The 19,508-nt window shown below is 52.5% G+C and overlaps 2 protein-coding genes across 2 annotated transcripts; both read left to right on the top strand.

Annotated features, from left to right (window-relative positions):
• NOTO (notochord homeobox) lies at positions 1,023-6,076 on the top strand. The gene is made up of 3 exons (XM_003125030.4): positions 1,023-1,560; positions 1,901-2,115; positions 3,889-6,076. Exons 1-3 carry the CDS (start codon positions 1,143-1,145, stop codon positions 4,045-4,047), a joined length of 792 nt encoding a protein of 263 aa, XP_003125078.1. The 5' UTR covers positions 1,023-1,142; the 3' UTR covers positions 4,048-6,076.
• On the top strand, positions 6,175-19,457 carry SMYD5 (SMYD family member 5). The gene is made up of 13 exons (XM_003125012.4): positions 6,175-6,321; positions 10,862-10,970; positions 11,930-12,069; positions 12,788-12,909; positions 13,291-13,360; positions 14,180-14,284; positions 15,101-15,163; positions 15,370-15,440; positions 15,743-15,849; positions 16,244-16,300; positions 17,156-17,250; positions 17,916-17,986; positions 18,087-19,457. Exons 1-13 carry the CDS (start codon positions 6,226-6,228, stop codon positions 18,232-18,234), a joined length of 1,254 nt encoding a protein of 417 aa, XP_003125060.1. The 5' UTR covers positions 6,175-6,225; the 3' UTR covers positions 18,235-19,457.

Below are 19,508 nucleotides of genomic sequence, written 5' to 3'. Positions count from 1 at the left end.
ACGCAGGATCCGAGCTACGTCTGCAACCTACACCACAGCTCACGGCAATGCCAGATCCTTAACCCACTGAGCAAGGCCAGGGATCGAACCCAAAACCTCATGGTTTCTAGTTGGATTCGTTAACCACTGAACCACTACGGGAACTCCACATAATGCAGGTTTTGTAGGACATCAACTCTCATGCATTTGCAATAAATTAGTATTTCTTAAACTGGAACTGTTACAGTTTTTACTCTTCCACTTTTTTGGATACAGGAAGAATTTTTCCAGTGGGGCCTAGATAATGTGGATGCCTAAAGTTCCTGTAAAGACCCAAAAGAAACTGGTAACTACATTGGTGTCTTCAGGCAGGGAAACTAAATGGCTGGGGGACAAGATGGGAAATTTACTTTTCACTGTGTTTAAACAAGTATTTAAATTAAATTTAGTGAGTTCCCACTGTGGCTCAGCGGTAATGAACACGGCTAGTATCCATGAGGATGTGGGTCCTATCCCTGACCTTGCTCAGTGGGTTAAGGATCCCGCCTTGCTGTCAGCTGTGGGGTAGGTTGCAGACGCGGTTGCTATATGCTAGCCTGGCAGCTGCAGCTCCAATTCGACCCCCAGCCTGGAAACTTCCATATACCCCGGGTGGGGCCCTAAAAAGAACACATAAAAATAAATAAATTTTTTAAAAATTAAAGGGCTTGCGTAGTCACAGGCAAGTGTGGCCAGGGCTTCTTTTTCAAAGACAATGAGTGGATGAGTCCACTGCCAGGGTAACTGGCGGGGGATCTCGCATGCCACAGAGAGTTCAGGGTCCTTTCCTGGATCGAACAGGGTGGGGGGTAGAAGCTGGGGGGTGGGTGGACGGGGAGAAGGGGTAATTTTTACTATGGAAGGAGGGAGGGCGCGGCCTCAGGCGCCAGGGCGAACCTGGCTTTGTAACTCCTCCAGGTCCGCTGCCCGCGGGAGGCGGCGCCCTGACCGCGGGAAGAAGAGGCCCGGCCCCGCCCCGTCCAATTTAAGAGCCCTCAGCGACAGCTGCGGCTGTTCCTGGCCAAAAAGTCTCGCTCTCTTATTTAAAGCAGGTGTCCTCACTGCCCACACGGCCCAGAGGCCCCGGCTCCCCTTCCTGCGCCCGTCCGGGCAAGGGCTGCGCCATGCCCAGCCTGGAGCCGCGAGGCTGCCGGCTGCTCGCTCCCCCAGCCACTGGGGTCCAGCCCCCGCGCTCAGACTGCTCTCCACCGCGCGCGATCCCCGCGCTGCCGCGCAGCTCGGCAGGCCCAGGCGCACCCCGCGCGCCCGCACGCCTGGAGTCCTCCTTCTCCGTCGAGGCCATCCTGGCCAGACCCGACCCCCGCGGGCCCGCGGCCTCCCCACTGTCAGTGCCCCCTGGCGCTGCCGCGGGCCTCTGGACTGCTCCCCCGAGGCCTCCCGTCCGGATCCTGCCCGGCGCGTGCCCGGGGACCGGGCCGTCCGCCTACCTGAGCGCGGGGCTCGACCTGCCTTGTCCCCAGCACCCTGGGCTGCGGCTGCGCGCGGCCCACTTCTGCGGCCTCCAGGGCCTCGGCGTCACAGGTACGAGGTGGCGTACGGCTGCGACGACGGGCATAGGCTAGAGGAGAAGCCCCCAGGTTTGAGAGCCACGGAGTTGCAGTGGGTAGAAACCCCATGACCCTTGACTCTGCAGTTGAAACCGGGCGGAGAGAGGGACCCCTGAGGCCAGAGCCGGGCGCGAGGCTGTCGTTTCTTTTCCATTTGTTTTATTTCTGTGCAGTCTCTTCCTACTCTGCCTTCTTACTGTGTTATCCGGCCACAGCTGAGACGGGACAGTGAAGTGGTGAGCTTGTACTCTCTCCTCCAAGATGAGAGGGTCAGGGATGCTGGCTAACCTATCCTCCTGCTAATTGTTCTGCAGGACTGGACCTGGCTCACTGCCTAGGTCTCTGGGGTCCCCGAAACTGGACCCCAGTTCAGGACCTTCAGGACACTGAGAGATCTCAAAAGCGGGTTCGGACCATGTTTAACTTGGAGCAGCTGGAAGAGCTGGAAAAAGTGTTTGCAAAACAGCACAATCTGGTGGGGAAGAAGAGAGCCCAGCTGGCAGCCCAGCTCAACCTTACAGAGAACCAGGTGAGAGCAGGGACTCCTGGGGGCACCGGCTGCTCCTGGGGACAGACACTACTCTCTCACAGAGCCTGGGTGGGGGCTGGGAGGAATTTATGGGCCTTCTTTTCTGTGCCAGACCACTGGGGAGACCTAACCATTGGCACACTCCCTTTCCTATATGATGAGAAAGTTCTACTTGAAGTCACATTATGGAAACAACACACAGCGTTAAACTAGAACTTTATAATGTCTCCATGCTAAATACGGAGCTGACAGTGAAATTAGGTATTGAAGGGACTGAATATTAAAAACAATAAACATTTCCCTTGACCCCATATTTCTCCCCAGCTCCTGCATCATTTTTCTGCTCTTTTCACAGGCAAGCTTCTTGAGAACTGGCTCTGTTCTCTCCAGGTCCTCACCTCCCATCTACTCCTTAACTCATTCCAATGTGAATTCTTTCCCCAGCGTTTTATCAAACCTTCTCATCAAGGTCTCTAAGCACCTCCATGTTGCCAAAATCCTCATCTTACTCCACCACTCATTACAGTCGAGCACTTCTCTTATTGAAAAACCCTCTTCTCTTGGCTTCCAGACACCAACCACACTCTTGGTTTTCCTCCCAACTCTCTGGTCCCTTCTCCTCTGTTGCCTTTGTAGGCAACTCTTCTCTTTGTGACCTCAGATTTTCCTCCCCTGCTGATTCCGTCTATTCCCATGGTTTTAAATACCATCTATAAGTCAAGACTCCCTAATTTATATCATTAGCCCACCCCTCTTTTCTGAATTGTATATCTTACTACCTATCTAAGGCCTCCACTTGGGTATCTTGAACTTAACAAGTCAAAACTCCAATTCTTGATTTTTTTTTTTTCCTTCCCAGATATTTTCCTTTCCCCACTCTTGGTACCACTGTCCACCCAGTTACTCAAAATACTTGGTCATCCTAGATTCCTCTTTCTCTCCCACCTCCAGTCCATCAGCCAGCCTTTTCACCTCCACCTCCAAAATACAACCGGACTCACTTCATTTCTCTCCACTTCCCCCAGTTTCAAGTGGGACTATTTTTTCTCATCCCACAGGGAAGGGAGTGTGCAGCTCCAGCTCTTGTTGGATCACTGCAGTAGTCTCCCAGCTGTCTCCCTGAACCTGTTAGACCCATTCTTCACACAGCCGCCAGATGTGCAATTTGCCAGAGATGAAACAGGACTATGTCACATCCCACTTCAAAGCTCAAAGTCGATGCTCCCAACCCATGGTCTCCACAGTCCTGGGTGATCTGGCCCCACTGGCCTCCCTGCCTTTTCCCTTCTTTTGCTTTCCCCTCTCTCAGATGTGTCTGCCATGCTCTCCTCCTTTCTGGTCCTCAGATACTCCAAGCTTGGGTCCCCTGCTCTGGCTCACTTTTCCCTGTCCCTTTCAGGCTGGCCTCTCATCCTCTGAGCCTCAGCCTAAGGGCTGGTTCTTCAGGAAGGCTCAAACCCCTGTTTGTACCCCCACTTGTGTTTATTTCTCTGTTTATTCTCCCACCACTAGATTATGAGCCCCATGAGGGCAGAGATCATGCCTCCACTGCTCACCATTATCACCATCACCTAGGATGGTGTCTTGTACATATAAGGAGCTCAATAAATACTTGTTGGGTGAACAGGTGGAATTAAAGGGGAAGTGTTTTGGAGGAGATGCTTCTCTTAGAAGAGTAAATTCTGGCCAGAGAGGAGTGGGCTCTGTGGGGATGGGGGAAGCAGTGGGAACTGCTGGTTACTTTCTGATCTCTACCCACTGCCTCAATTATAGGTCAGGGTCTGGTTCCAAAACCGCAGGGTCAAGTATCAGAAGCAGCAAAGGCTGAAGGTACCAACTGCATCTGCCATGGCTGCCTCCCCGGATGAGCCCTCCAGCAGCTCCGATACCAGCGTCCAGAGAGAAGACACAGAGCCAGGAATGGATAGCTGAGGATGGGGACAGAGGCTCAGCTCAGGCTGTCTGGGCTGGTTCTTCCTGGGGGCACCCACTGGACCTCCCTGTTTCACTTCTTAATGAAGAGCCTTGTGAAGTCAAAGGGCATCTTGACTCAGGAGTCTGAACTGTAAAGCAGGGGCCCCTTTTCTGTATCAACACCTGGGAGCAGTAACAATGAAAATGGTCAGGGGCACAGGCTTTGGCCTTCAGCTTATGTCCTTGACCAAGTTATCAAACTTGTGAGGCTTTTTTTCACCATCTGTATATAGGTGTGTTGACAACTTAGACCTCCCAGGCTGAGATGACATCTGTAAAACACGGTGTGCCAGGTCCGGTACTAAGTGTGAAGTGACTATTAAGGCTTGAGTAGGACCTGTGCCACCCCTGGCCTCTCCAGGGATTAATCTTTTCCTGGCTGTAGAGGAGAGAGGGCCTCCCTGCAGCAGTATCTGGGAGATGGTGGACATGAGAGCATAGAGGGAGGGGCAGACCACTTAGCCCACTGCCTTTCACAAAATTTCCCAAAGTTTTCTTGTTTTGTCTGAACTGTTAACCATTCTCAGAAGGTGCTCAGGCCCATATGCCTCCTTGGAGCAGACCTGCTACCCCGAACCCCAAACACCATCTTTTTCCCTCTAGCTACTTGACCCCCTCTCCATCTTTATATGTAGTAGAGAGATTTAACTCTGCCTTTGCCCAAACGGGCATGTTGTCATGAATGCTATTTTATTATTTCCCTGCCCCCCTTCACATCCTGGACTCATGGCTCCCATTCCTTCCCAGGAATCTGCTCAGTTTCTCTCCAAGAAGCATAGCCAACAACCTACCCTTGTGACGCCTGCCACCGACATTTCCAGAGCCAATTTCTCTAGCACTCCTGGCAGGCCTCTGTGGGGGGTATTCATTTGGAATTTTGAATGACTTCTGGGGGGGTTGAGGTGAGCTGGTGGAAGGAGGCCTGCCTTGCCACCTGGTGGTGAGAAAGAGGGCATGGCCCACACTGCTCTCCACTGTTTCCTGAGGACTGGGGGAGAGACAGGGAGCTGGGGTGGCCTTGGGAAACCAGCTGCCCCGGAGGTCATGGACCACCATCTCTAGGACGTCAGGCTACAGCTGGAGGGAGGCCAAGATCCAGCTTAGGGAACCCCTCTGTTCCTGTCTTCAGGGAAATCCTTCCTAATGCTAGACCCAGCCAACACTGTTAATCAAAGGAACACAGCTGCATCTGCCTCTTGCAGGAATCATTGGCTCCTTCCCCTGCCCCCCTCCTTTTAAATCAATAGTCAGTTACCTATTCAGCAGTTATGGAGCACTATCCAATCCGTGAATGTCACCATGAGACCACAACATATGGAGACAAGGGCCCCTTTTCAAGGAGCACAGAATCAATTCAAGGACAGGGAATAAAATGGAGACATGGCAGTCAGGCCTGGCTGTGGAGACAGATGCTATAGGTCAGTGGTTTGCAGCCTTTTGGGGTCCTGAACAAGAGAACAGGCCCCTCTCCTGCTGTTGGGACAATGTGCCTATGCAGACACTTCTGCGTACAATTTCACAGCTCCTTAGGACCCTCCTGCACCCCCAGGAGGGTCCAATTGTTGTGCCAATTATTGCTCTACAGCAAAGTGACCCTGTCACTTTGTCCCCAGGCTATAAGGTCCCTATGCTCCTGAAGAGTTTGACAAAGGCACACATCCGGCTTGGTCTTTCAAAGGACTGCCCCGCTACCTGTGGAAAAAGGAAATTCTGCATCGGACTTTGTAAGATGGATAGGCGGGGTAGGCTAGTTCTTCCCCTCAGGTTGAGGTTCAGAGAGGATAGCAGAAAGCCAGCCTATTGCTCTCTAACCCGTAGCTGGGTCCAAAGACCCCTTGAGTCAGGACAGGCCACTTGGTGGCAGAGACAACAGATATATCAAAACTACTCGCATATGGCTGTGGTACTGGCCACGAAGACAGGCAAAACTGCACCGATGTAAAAGTACAAAGGCAGGCCCACCCACTCTACAACTGCTTGACCACACGCACAGATCAAAAAGATCCAAATTAAAACCAGCTAGCGCGCAAACCCTCACAGCCCAATGGACACTCACGCCGGGGGCGGGAGTGGTGAGGGGCGGGGCCTCTCAGGTCGAGGCAGGGTCAAGGGTCAGAAGGCGGAGGTACGCCCAAGATGGCGGCCTCCATGTGCGACGTGTTCTCTTTCTGCGTGGGCGTGCCGGGCCGGGCTGGGGTCCCTGTGGAAGTCCGCTTTGTGAACAGCGCCAAGGTGAGGCCGTGGCGGTCCGTGCCGAGAGACCCCCACCCCGTCCGGCGTTAGACAGAGCCCCGCGGGGCCCCATGCCTGGAGGCTGGAGGTTCTTCTCCCGCTCAGATGCTGCGGCCCGGCCGCTGCGCGCGGCTCGGGGGCTCCCAGTTTGTCTCCACGCGCAGGCTTCCGGGTGGTGAAGGGGGGTTGTCATTCGGTGGACCCGGGCCCGCGGAGTCTCCCTTCTCCTGTGTAACAGGGCCTGCGTGCCAGTGGCCTTGTCACCGCTGCTCCAGGCGCGGTCGGGGGTCGCCGGGGTGGGGGATATTGCTGCTAGCTCCCGGGAGCGGTGAGCGGGACATGGCTGCAGAGGGAGCTGCGGTATAAAAAAGCGTGGGTCCTCAGGGAACTTTCTAAAGGAGATTTGGGTAGGGGATGAGAAGAAAGGCAGGACACTTAACCATGGGTCTTGGAGAGCAAAGGAACTGTACTGAAGTCCGTGGGACCTTTCGAAGGGTTTAAACGAGGGTGTCATTTTGTTATTTTACTGTCGTGCTGTAAAAGTTCATTGTAGAAAAGAATTGAAAATGAACGTAAGGAAAGAAAATAAAACACTTATATTCCTATATTTGTGCAAATGCCTGCATATTAAAGTTACATTTTAGAATGCTTTGTTGTTTTTCTTAGTATAGTTGATTTACAATGTTGTGCCAATTATTGCTCTACAGCAAAGTGTCACATATATATAGGTTCCCTTTCTTGTATTATTTTCCATCACGGTCTATCCCAAGAGACTGGATATAATTCCCTGTGCTGTATAGTAGGACCTCATTGCTTATCTATTCCAAATGTAATAGTTTGCATCTACTAACCCCCAAACTCCCTGTCCATCCCATTCTCTCCTCCCTACACCTTGGCAACTACAGGTCTGTTCTCTTGTGTCTGTGAAGTCTGTAGATAGGTTCATTTGTGCCATATTTAAGATTTCACTTATAAGTGATATCACGTAGGAGTTACTGTCGTGGCGCAGCGGAAACGAATCCGACTAGGAACCATGAGGTTGCAGGTTCGATCCCTGGCCTTGCTCAGTGGGTTAAGGATCCGGCGTTGTCATGAGCTGTGGTGTAGATTGCAGACGTGGCTCGGATCTGGCGTTGCTGTGGCTGTGGTGTAGGCCAGCAGCTACAGCTCCGATTAGACCCCTAGCGTGGGAACCTTCATGTGCTGCAGGTGCGGCTCTAAAGAGACAAAAAAACAAAAACAAAAAAAAGGTGATATCATGTGGTATTTGTCTTTCTCTTTCCGACTTACTTTACTTAGGCCTTACTGCTTTTTGATGTAGCAATAAATATTTCAATATCAATAATCCTATTCTTCCATATTAATTTTTGAGTTCAGTAATAGTCTCTTTCATGGGACAGCCACAGTTCACTCAACAACTATTCATTTATGGTCCTTTAGGTTGTATATTGTTCTTCATTCCTGAGAACAAAGCTATCGCAGCTTAATTTCTGTGCACACATCCTTTTCTCCCCAGCACCGAGTCTCTTCTTTCCTGGTTATCTTTGCTAGTTGATAGGTACAAAATGGTATCACTTTCTTTTTGTTTATATTTCTTTGTTTACTAATGAGGTTGAATAATTTATCATGTGTAGTGGCTGTGTGTATCCTTGGTCCTTGCCCAAGATGTCAGCCTTCTAGTCTTCTGTCTCCTGCTCTCAGCATCTTCATACTCATTACTTCAACCCAACCTTCCCTTGCCCTCTTTGCACTCCAGAGGCTTCGGGAGCATTCCTCTCTTTCCATGGTAAATCAGCTCCCCTATATCCTGGGTCCCCTCAGCTGCTCCACGCCAAGGCCTCCAGTGCTCATGACTGGCTCACAGTTTGTTGGTGTCTCAGTTCCATCAATACTAGCAGGCAGAGATACTCACCTTTATTTTCACTTGGCCCTCTTTCTCTCAGCCCCCTCCAGTCTTTACTTCATCACAGCAGCCACTCTTCTTGCCCAGTTGCCCTGTCCTAGCCTTCTATCAAAACCCCAGCTTTGGAACAATGAGCCGGCTTCCCTCTCCATGCCTACAGCTGGTCTGCTGCTGCAGAAAAAACACATACTAGATTTGGTGACAGGATGGATTATTCCAGGGCTTTTGCACTCATCCAGTGAGATTGCTTTGTGAGTTTTTTTTCTTTATGTCCTCTTGCTCAGTTACCACATCAAAGTTATGCTTGTGTTTTTTGGTAAAATAGAGAATCTTTCCACTTTTTTTTCTGTTATGGAATAGTTTAAATAGCATGAGAATTACTTATTTGGTTTGAGAGAGCTGGCTCATAAAACCATATAGGCTAGAGGCCTAACAAGGGGAAGTTTTTGACCACTTTCTCTATTGCCTCTGTGGATATGTGTGGGGATTGTTTCAAAATTTTACCAATTGTGATGCCTAGGGACATGACCAAATATGGTGGATGCCAACTGGAATGCCATACTAGTGCACATCAGGCAGATGTTGGCACTGCGTATTAGTCTGTCTAGGCTGTCTTCCTTTTGAATTCACCTTTGGCAATTGATATTTTTCTAGAGAATCATTTATTACATAATCTTAAATTTTTGTACAAATTTTTTTTTTTTTAACTTCCCTTATTTATTTTTTTGTCTTTTTTTTTAGGGCCACCCCTGAAGCATGTGGAGGTTCCCAGGCTAGGGGTCAAATCAGAACTGTAGCTGCCAGCCTACACCACAGCTGCAGCAATGCGGATCCAAGCCATGTCTGCGACCTACACCACAGCTAATAGCAACGCTGGATCCTTAACCCACTGAGCAAGGCCAGGGATCGAACCTGTGTCCTCGTGAATACTAGTTGGGTTTGTTATTGCTGAGCTACGGCAGGAACTTCAAAAAAACTTCCTTTTAAAATTGGAAATAACTTTGCATAGTTTGTACCCTTTTCATTCAGATTCATTTCTCTCCCAAGCTTCTTGGTAATATGACTTAGAGCTCTTTTTCTTGAAATACTTTTCATATGTCTGGGCAATGAGTGGTTTTATAGAGGAATGGCTCTATTCTTTTCCCTTTGCTTTGATGACTAAATATTCCCTACATTTGATCCTCCAGAAAGAGGGAGAAAAGGGATCATTGTTTATCCAATATTGAAATTTGAAATTTTCAGAGGTAATGAGGGCCCCATCCGTATCTTTTATTCTCACAGAGGAAGGCCATGTTTTCATCTTGCTAGGTTGGATCCCAGGGCCAACCAGGTGGGGAGGTGGGGCTTCTAGAAAGACAACCAGGCTACATCCATGGCTTTGCCAGTGGTTTCGTTCCAGCTGTCTCACACTACTGTTTGAGCCTCCAGAGTTGTTCACAGGGTTGAGATTTGTGGCTCATGGGTTGCTCAGGGCCTGTCCAGGTCTACACATCCTGCTACTCTGACTTTGGGAGGTGCCCCTGTCTAGCCAGAACACCAGTGCTAGAAGGAAACAGGAGCTACCCAGGAGGCCACATGGCAGGACATTTCACTGCTGTATCAGTCTTTTTTTTTTTTCTTCTTTCCCATTTTGACAGTTCAGTGTCACTCCTCTAAGTATGCAGTGGGAGAAAGTGCTCAGCAGGGCCAGCAACCACCTAGCTTCTGAAGCTGTCCCCTTCACCCCTTTGCACATGTGTGAGGTGGAAGTTCAACAGTTGTTTTCTCATCTTTCTCCCCTTCCATGATGTACACAGTGCTTTAGACCAGTACCGCTCACTTAACATGCACATGAACCACCTGGGCATCTTGTTAAAATACAGATTCTAATTCAGCAGGCCTGGAGGAGGGCCTGAGACTCTGCATTTCTAACATCTCCCAGGCGATGCCCATGCTGCCAATCCGTCCCCTCACTTTGAGTAGTCAGGAGCTAGAGCTCAGGAGATTCACTTACCTGTGCTATATCATCGCATCCTGGAAACTACCTGGTAGGTATTATTATAATACTTTTCACGTGGGAAACAGATACAAAGAAGTGAAGCAGTTGGCACAAAGATTCATAGCAAGTTAGCATCGGGACTGGTTCTAGGATTGGTTATTCCTTTCAGCGTAACACCTGTGAACTTATGGGGTAGCACGTACTGTGCCAGGTGCTGTGGGTACCCAGCCCTCCCTCTCCCGTGGTGTAGGATTCTTCTGCAACACTGAGCAGCAGCGTCACCACCAGGGCTCTGGAGGGGCACGTGGCTGACCCAGAGAAGGCTGCCCTGCCATCATGGGCTCCTGGTACTGGAGGCTTCCACCTGCTCTGAACCTGGGCCCTGCCCTGGCCGTTCTGAAAATTCTCAGTCTGACATGGCTGACTTGGTGGCTGTCCTCCCCTCCCAGGCCCTCTGCTGTGGACAGGTTGGAAGAGGTGTGGCTGAAAGTAGGTCAGAGCTGCATTTCCAGAGGAGGCAGTTCTAGAGGGTGCTGACTCTGCTCCATGACCCTCCTGAGGCAGAAGCCTCGCTGAGGAGGAAGCATGTGGGGGCAAGGAGCCCTCAAAACTCTGTCCTTTGTCTCTTCTCATGGCCTATCCTTTCTCTGCCCTCTTAGGGAAAGGGGCTCTTTGCCACACAGCTGATCCGGAAGGGGGAGACCATATTTGTAGAACAGCCCCTGGTGGCTGCGCAGTTTCTCTGGAATGCACTTTATCGTTACCGAGGTGAGCACGTCTTGGCCACTCCCAAGGGCTGCTGGCCCGGCAGCCATACTGGCTGATGTCTCTGGGACTCTGGGTGTTGGGAGGAAAGCGTGTTGTTGCTTGGAGAACTGTGCCCAAGAACCATGCCTCTATCTAATCCCAGGCCATTTGGGGCCGGGATCCTGCAGGAGAGAAGCTTTCCCAAAGTGCTCCCTGGGAGTGGACTGTCACTCAGGTAGGACTCAGTCCCACCCCTACTCTAAGGTGCCAGAGGTCATGGCAAAGCACTTTGGGCCAAAGTGGAGCCCTCCTCCCAGAAGAGACCACATGCCCCTTAATCCAAAAAGACTGCTTTAGGGTCGGAAGCAAACAGAAGGCCCTTAGCTTTGCCAGCCACTTGCTTTTTTTCATACTTTTCTTGAGCTAGAGAAAATCTGTGAAAGGAGGGTCACTTGGCTCCAGAATGTGGTCGGCAGGGAGCCCCACTGACTAAGACCTACTGAGAAGCAAGGGGAGTCTGCCAGGAGGGGTGGGGACTCCAGAGAGGGAAGAAGACATCTCTGTCTTTGAATGCATGCATGTGAAATTTATTCATTCTTCCCATTCTTTTTTTTTTTTTTTTTTTTGCTTTTTAGGGCCACACCCACGGCATATGAAGGTTCCCAGGCTAGAGGTCGAATCAAAGTGGTAGCTGCTGGCTTACACCACAGCCACAGCAATGCCCAGATCCTTAACCCATTGAGCGAGGCCAGGGATCATACCCACAACCTCATGGTTCCTAGTTGGATTTGTTTCCACTGCGCCATGACAGGAACTCCATCCCATTCTTTAACATGGTTATTCACTCACTTCTCAGACTTTTATTGAACACCTACTATGTGCTAGGTATTATTCTAGCCATGGGGATACTGCTGTGAAAAGGACAAACTTGGCTCTTGCTCTCAAGACACTTCATTGCCATGTCTGGCTCTCTCCCCCAGCTTGTGACCACTGCCTTCGGGCCCTGGAGAAGGCAGAGGAGAATGCCCAGAGGCTGACGGGGAAACCAGGCCAGGTTCTGCCCCACCCTGACCTGTGCACTGTGCGCAAGGACCTCCACCAGAACTGTCCCCACTGCCAGGTGAGTGTCCCTGGGGTCTGAGCTGAAATCCACTTTGGGGAGACAGGAGTGAGGACGGACCTGGTCATGGCCCTTGAGAGACCTGGTGTAGGAAAAGACATTGAAAAGGCTCAGTTGGGAGTTCCTGTCGTGGCGCAGTGGTTAACAAATCCAACTAGGAACCATGAGGTTGTGGGTTCGGTCCCCGCCCTTGCTCAGTGGGTTAATGATCCGGCGTTGCCATGAGCTGTGGTGTAGGTCGCAGACTCGGCTCGGATCCTGCGTTGCTGTGGCTCTGGCGCAGGCCGGCGGCTACAGCTCCGATTAGACCCCTAGCCTGGGAACCTCCATATGCCACAGGAGCGGCCCAAGAAATAGCAAAAAGACAAAAAAAAGAAAAAAAAAAAAAAAGAAAAGAAAAGGCTCAGTTACTGTTCCAGCTTCATTCTCTCTGATCCAGTCTCATTGTCTAGAAAATAGGCTTAGTGGGGGCTTGTTCTCTTTCAAGGAGCCGAACCTGAGATGCAGTCTGTCCTTCCCACGGTTTTACAGGCCTGGGTTGCATGCCCCTGCCACATGCCCCCAGAGCACCAAATGCTTTCTCTTCTCATAATACCACTGACTACTGCTCAGGGGCTTTTTGTGGAAGGAGTGCGGTTAGAGGAGGTGAGACCACGTGGGCGTCTGTGCCTCACGCCACGGCCAGGTCCTGGGGTGCTGACCTCCACCTCCCCAACAGGTGATGTACTGCAGTGCAGAATGTCGACTGGCCGCTGCCGAGCAGTACCATCAGGTCTTGTGCCCAGGCCCCTCCCAGGATGACCCCCTGCATCCTCTCAATAAGCTGCAGGAAGCATGGAGGTGGGTAGCTTTTCATCTCTTCTTTCCTTTACCCTTCCCTCCCTGCCTGCCTTCCCAGGCTCCGTGGCTGCAGCCATCTTTATCAAGTTCCCATCCCCTAGATTTGTCCTTCATTCCTGGGGTCAGACAGAGGTCATATCACCCCACCCCCTGCCTTTACGGTGAGCTGCCTGTCCCACCCTCCTCAGTATTTTACACATTCCCAGCAAGAGCCCCATTAGCCCATAGGGATATAAAGTCCTGCCCAAGTCCTTGTCGGGAACTTTCTTTTTGGTTATAAGTGGGATTGGTAGGAAGGATTCTCTAGCAGTCAGACTGGGCTTCCCTGAATTCAGCTTCCGGGAGGGAATGTCTAGGCCAGACCTTTTTCTTTCTCCCCAGGAGTGTTCATTACCCCCCTGAGACTGCAAGCATCATGTTGATGGCCCGGATGGTGGCCACAGTGAAGCAGGTGAGCCCACCTGATCTTCCCAGGGAAGCTGAGTCTGGCCTTGTTCAATGTTTGGCCTCAATTTCTTTCTCACCTTAAGATCCTGGCTTGGGAGTTCCCACTTTGACACAGTGGGTTAAGAATCTGACCGCAGCAGCTCATGTTGCTGCAGAGGTGCGGGTTCAGTGCCTGGCCTGGGGCAGTGGGTTAAAGGATCCGGTGTTGTCATAGCTGCAGCATAGGTCACAGCTCCAGCTCGGATTGTGTCCCTGGCCTGGGAATTTCTGTATGCTGTGAGTGTGGCCATTACAAAATAATAATAATACCCTGGCTTGGATACAAAGTTCCTTCTAGGCTTCCCAAAGGAGAGCTGCTAGCTATGCACATCTTTGGAGTAATTAACCATAAATCTGGTGGGGAGTAGGGGCTCATCTTACCTGTGGTCTTTGATCTATGAGATGATGTCCTGTGCAGCAGCAATTCATGCATTTAATAAGCCCTACTTTTTCAGGATTGTGTCTCTTAGATAAAGTGAGAGAAGCCACTCTGACCTCTTCTGTTAATATTGTTGCTCCTCAGCCTTATTCTCCTCTCTTCCCAAGTGTTGAATTGTCTGGCTTGGCACTAGCTGCGGAGCTCGTTGGGTGCGGGCAGGGTGGGGACGAAGGGTCTCCCTAGAAGCTGTTGTGCAATGGTGTTTCTCTGAGGGCAGGGACTTTAGAATGACAGCCTACTCCTCCCATGTGGGCGGGAGCTGCAGGAAGGAGGAGGGTGTCTGTGAGTCCATGTGTGCACAGGCATGTGCGGACCATGACCTTGGAGTATATTTGTTCACTGCAGGCTAAGGATAAGGATCGTTGGATCAGGCTCTACTCCCAGTTCTGTAATAAAACAGCCAATGAGGAGGAGGAAATTGTCCACAAACTCCTGGGGGACAAATTCAAGGTTGGTCTTCCCCCATGACTCTTCCACCCCCCAGGAGCCTGGGATGACTTTGGCTTCCTGAGGGAAGCTCCCCATTTGCTCCTTTCCTGGCCACGGGAAGAAGTTAGAGCCTGGGACCAAAAATCTATCCAAAGACTTGTATTCCTGCTGCTATTTAACTTCATGACCTAATGTGGACCCAAAATTGGGACACGGGGTGATGACTGAGAAGGGAGAGGCTGGGTGCCCTGATGTGGGAAGGCAGGACTTCATGATAGGCTAGCAGTGGGCAAATCAAGTACAGTGGGAAATGGGGGGCAGCACAGAGTCAGCAAGCGACGTGAAACAGAATTTTAGTGGCCAGTGTAGCAAGTGCCCGCTCTAAATCAAAGACTTACTCGTTCTCACCGAGGAGAGCAGACTTCCACGCAGGAGCTGCCTGCAGGTGGGCAGGCGTGTGAAAGGGCATCCGGGACGGGCCTTCTGGCACTGGATTTTGGGGAGCAGAGAGGGAGGGGCAGGCTGCTCTGGAGGCCGGGTCGGGGAGCCTGGAGGGCGGTGGTGAGGACAGGCATTCTAACCAGGCTGCCTCAGCCCTGCTCATGCAGGTGCTGGAAAGTAGGAATTTGGGGTTTGCTCCCCTGGGTTGGAACAGGCCAGCAGACAGCCAAGGCTCTTTGGAAATAAGGACTCTGTGGCTTTCCTTTGCCCCCCAGGGAAAGCTCGGGTCTGCAGAGCTGGCCCTTTTCCTCCCCTTACGTGGTCTTGTGGGCCCTGCCCCGGTGCTGATGGGAAACCCCCAGGCACGCAGGTCTCTCCCTGCTTCCTCCAAACCAGGGCCAGCTGGAGCTTCTGCGGAGACTCTTCACAGAGGCGCTCTATGAGGAAGCACTCAGCCAGGTGAGTGTGGGCAAGGCAGACCAGGGCCTCCTGGGCCCTCCACTCTCCTGGAGCGTCCAGGTCAGCGTCTCCTATTGGGACAGCTGAGCCAGAGCAGACCTGGTCTTCTGGACTTGCGGTGGGACGGACTCATAGGAAACATCAGTGGAGAGTTGGATCAGGAAGAGAAGCAAGCAGCTGTAACCTGAGTGCTCTTCTCCTCACAGTGGTTCACTCCAGATGGATTCCGGTCTCTCTTTGCTCTTGTTGGGACCAATGGCCAAGGAATTGGAACCAGGTCAGGAGAGAATGTTCTAGAGCTGTTGGAGTTGTCCCTCAGAGCTCGGGTGGAGGAAGGTAGCCAGAGCTCCTTTCAAGATGAGGGTGGAGCAGGGTGTGACTGTGTGGCCAGAATGCTGCACAGAACACAGTGGTGGGAGTCAGAGACTGAGTCTTTCTTGGGAACACTTGGTCTGTTGGGGAAGGACACCCACCCCCACCTTCTCCCTGGAGAAAGAAATGGACTCAGCTTGCTTAGAGGTGGAGAGCCCTGTGAGCTGGGCCTCCTTCTCTCCAACCCTGGCTGCTTGGGACCCCCAGCTCCCTGAGCCAGTGGGTCCACGCCTGTGACGCTCTGGAGCTGAAGCCTCAGGACCGTGAGCAGCTGGACGCCTTCATCGATCAGCTGTACAAGGACATCGAGGCAGGTTAGTGAAATGCAGCCTTGGCCTCACCCAACTTTGGAGACACCCATCAGTCAGAAGGTGGATGGTCTTCCCCCAGGGAACTCTGGGTTCATGGTTGGGGAAGCTAATCCCTGTGTGCCTGTGGGAAGCTTCAGCCCTTTCCACAGGACACACAGGAGAGATGGCCCTGAGGTCCGGGCAGAGGCTTGATGCTAGGGGTTAGGGAGTGCTGGACGGACCATACGGTGGTATCATTTTAGAAAAGGGAGGCTTGTGCCTCAGAGAAGCAAGTTCAGGTAAAATGGCAGTGATTGGGTGGCAAGACAGGGGAGCCACTGCCTGACTTCGTAAGCCTGGTTTCCTTTTCCCACCTGTCAAATGGATGCAATAACATCTGTACGTTACTGTCTTACAGCAACTGGCGAGTTTCTTAACTGTGAAGGATCTGGCCTCTTTGTGCTACAGAGCTGCTGTGAGTCTGGCCCTGAAATGGGGTAGCCTCATTGAAAGGGGGCAGCTGCAGGTCATCTCCCAGGTCCCCGTCTGGGCTGGTAGAGTTGAACCTGGGGGTGGGGTTAGGCCTGCTCTTCTTTGGGGATTTTCCCTCAGCCTGTCCTCCTGTCACTTTTCCATTGATTGGACTGCTCGTGCCTTGATAATATGTTTATATGTACAACCTTCCAGTGGGCTGGCCTGGTGCTGAGGCTGGGCACGGAGCTCTGATTCTTGCAAAGGGAGGCATGGGCTTTGCACCACCACTGCCCTGTGAGCCTTGGTGGGAAGTGCTGTGAGTCTGAGGAGCTCAGGCTGGAAGGCAGTCTCATCAGCACCCAGTGGAGGCGGGCAGAGCTGGCTCAGCCTCTTGTCTTTTCCACATCTCAGCCTCCCACCCTCTGCCTTCCTCACTGCAAACCCTTCCTCCCAGGCTCTGGGGATACTCTTCTCCTCCCAAACTAGGCTCTCACAGGGTCTGGCTCAGCTGTTGGCGGACATCTAATAACAGACAGGACTGAGTTAAGTGGCCTGGCACCAGCATCCCTTGCACAGTCTTGTCCCTCTCTTTGCGAGACGCCGGGAACACAGCTGAGAATCAGGGTGGCCAGTGAGGAGGGGAGCAGGGGCAGTTAGGCAGGCGGGGGCGGGGAGTGATGAGGAAGTGCATTTTGGCTTGTCTTCAGGAAAGAGCACTGGGCAGGGAGTCAGGAAACTGGGGTTCCAGGACCTGCACAGCCCTAGCAGGGATCAGAGAATGAGGACAGAGGGAACCCAGTCGAGGCTGTTATTTTTATTAGTCAACAGTCCTCATTACCTGCCTCTCATGACCCAGGCAACCACAGCTGTGTCCCCAATGCAGAGACCTCCTTCCCAGAAAACAACTTCCTTTTGCACGTCACCGCCCTGGAGGATATTAAGCCAGGAGAGGTGAGGGGGCCAGTAGCTGTGGGGGTGGGTGGGCAGTAAGCCTTGCAAGTTCCCTCCAAGAAGTGGGAGCAGCACTGGCTACAGCCTCCAAGTTCAGGCTGTTGGGTTGAATCCCCACGTGCCCCAGGATCTGAGTCTTACCCCTGGGTATGCTCTGACCCAGCCCCACATTAAAAAAAAAAAAAAAAAAAAAAATCCAGAAAGCCTCAGTAGTACTGTGTGCCTAAGTTCTTGTCCCCAGCTACGTTTTGATCAAGGAATCTGCAGCTTCAAAAGAAGCAGGAAAGAGCCCTTTGTGGCTTGGACTGTGGGGTGCTAGTGTGGGTTTGGAGTCTCGCAGTGCAGTACACAGAGCCTGGCTGAAGTTTCTTTCAGGGCAGGTAGCGTCCCACCAAGATAACATCTGCCCCAGCCACAGACCTTGGCCATGACTGCCTTTAACCTGGAGCTAAACCCTGTCGCAGACACAGGTTGTTAAAAAGCCTCATAGTGGTTCACCTTGCTGTGAGCACAGCAGAAAGGATCAGGGCAGCCTGCCTCTTCATGGAAGGCAGCTCAGGCTCTTGGGAATGGGACAGTGGTTGGAGATAGGGTGGTCGTTGTGGAAGCCCTGATCCCATCTAATAAAAAACACGCACCGCCAGAGCCACCTTTCTACCCATTAGGAAATCTGCATCAGCTACTTGGACTGCTGTCAGCGGGAGCGCAGCCGCCATAGCCGCCACAAGATCCTCAGGTACCTGCTGGGGATGGGGCGGGCATCTGGGCTCTGGGGTCCTCCATCCTGGGGGCTGCCTGCCTTTGGATGCCCACCTTCATCCCCCCACCCTCTGCAGGGAGAACTACCTGTTCGTCTGTTCCTGCCCCAAATGCTTGGCAGAGGCTGATGAGCCCAACATGACCTCTGAGGAGGAGGAGGATGAAGAGGAGGAGGAAGGGGAGCCGGAAGCTGCGGAGCTGGGGGATGAGATGACTGATGTGTGATGTCATCCTGCCGGAAGAGGGGGCCTTTCCCAAGAGCAGAGGCTTGGAAAGAACACCCCACTGCCGTTGCCTGCTTCCCCCCCTATTCCAGCTGTTTCTGCCTGTGGGTAGGACAGGTTGGACCCCAGGCCCCCCACCTGCCACAGACCTCACGCCTTGGACACTGCTGCTGGGTAGCTCAGGCTCTGCGCTGCCACTGCGCCTCTCACAACTGGCTTCCCCCTGAGGTGCGGGTATAGGTGGCTGGAACCAAGGTCGGGACCTCACAGTGTTTCTTCCCTTGGGCCCATGGCCACACTTACCATCCACCTGAGGCTTCACCCCCTCACACCCACTATGGAGGCGGTGACAGAGTAGCAGCCTGAGAACAGCCTGACTCCACTGAAGAAGAGAGGGGGTGAGACGCCCTTAACCTTCCCTACCTCTCACTGTCATAGCCTGACCACTAGCATAGCTGGCAGAGGCAGGAGGGAGGGTCTCCTTCCCCAAGGCTCTCTGTGGGAACACTGAACCGGGAGGTTACCTCCCTCTGCCCACCTCCCCACTCTCACCGTGTAGACATCTGAGGAGTGAAGATGAACCCTCCCCAGACTCCAGAATCTCTGTATCATGTGCCTTGCCTCTCCGGCCCTGGCACAGTGGCCACCCCACAGGGGATAGGAAAGGCCACTGCTTCCCACGGGAGGGGCACGCGGGCCCTCACTCCTCCTCACTCCCTCTCCACATTGAGGATTCTAGCAGCATGGCTGAGACTTGGGGATCAAAGGCCTGTGCTCCTTAATGTAGGATGCTCTAGAGTCCTCTAGAACATAGGTCAGTGAGGGGCTCTCTTGGCCGCAATCTCCATCTTTAGGATCTGCACAGAGGAACACTGAAGTCTTCCAGAAACCTAGAGGACCTGGACTGGATACTCAGTTTAGCCCTGACTGTGTCCCCCTCCTCCCCAGGTCAGCACTGCCCCTTCCTCTTGGGTGGGAAGCTGTGGAAATCATAACCCATCCCCCGCAGTTCCTTTCTGCCCGGCTTCCATGAGGGGCCTGCCACCGGCCCCTGCTGAGGGATCCTAAGGCAGGCAGGTGCCGCCCCACAGGCCCTTTCCTGGACCACGAGCCAGGTAGAAGCTGCCTGTCTGGCCTACTGGGTTCTTACTCCTTCGTCACAGCCAGCACCCCCTCCTATCCTGCCTGCCCACTATTCTCAATAAAACCTGAGTGGTAACAGGCCTTTGCAGGAATGCTCTGTGGAGAACAGCTTGACCTGCTGCCCTAGATATG

The sequence above is a fragment of the Sus scrofa genome, chromosome 3, assembly GCF_000003025.6.
Source record: "Sus scrofa isolate TJ Tabasco breed Duroc chromosome 3, Sscrofa11.1, whole genome shotgun sequence".
NCBI lineage: Eukaryota > Metazoa > Chordata > Mammalia > Artiodactyla > Suidae > Sus > Sus scrofa.
Note: the sequence above shows the minus strand (reverse complement) of the source record. Positions and strands in the feature narration are given on the sequence as shown.

What these genes read in the sequence shown, in the direction of transcription:
- NOTO (XM_003125030.4), top strand. Translation starts at nt 1,143, where the DNA reads ATGCCCAGCCTGGAGCCGCGAGGCTGCCGGCTGCTCGCTCCCCCAGCC. An exon ending in CCAGGGCCTCGGCGTCACAG is followed by an intron (nt 1,561 to 1,900) that starts GTACGAGGTGGC and finishes ATTGTTCTGCAG; the next exon opens with GACTGGACCTGGCTCACTGC. An exon ending in TCAACCTTACAGAGAACCAG is followed by an intron (nt 2,116 to 3,888) that starts GTGAGAGCAGGG and finishes CCTCAATTATAG; the next exon opens with GTCAGGGTCTGGTTCCAAAA.
- SMYD5 (XM_003125012.4), top strand. Translation starts at nt 6,226, where the DNA reads ATGGCGGCCTCCATGTGCGACGTGTTCTCTTTCTGCGTGGGCGTGCCG. An exon ending in TCCTGGGGGACAAATTCAAG is followed by an intron (nt 14,285 to 15,100) that starts GTTGGTCTTCCC and finishes CCTCCAAACCAG; the next exon opens with GGCCAGCTGGAGCTTCTGCG. An exon ending in GGCCAAGGAATTGGAACCAG is followed by an intron (nt 15,441 to 15,742) that starts GTCAGGAGAGAA and finishes TGGGACCCCCAG; the next exon opens with CTCCCTGAGCCAGTGGGTCC.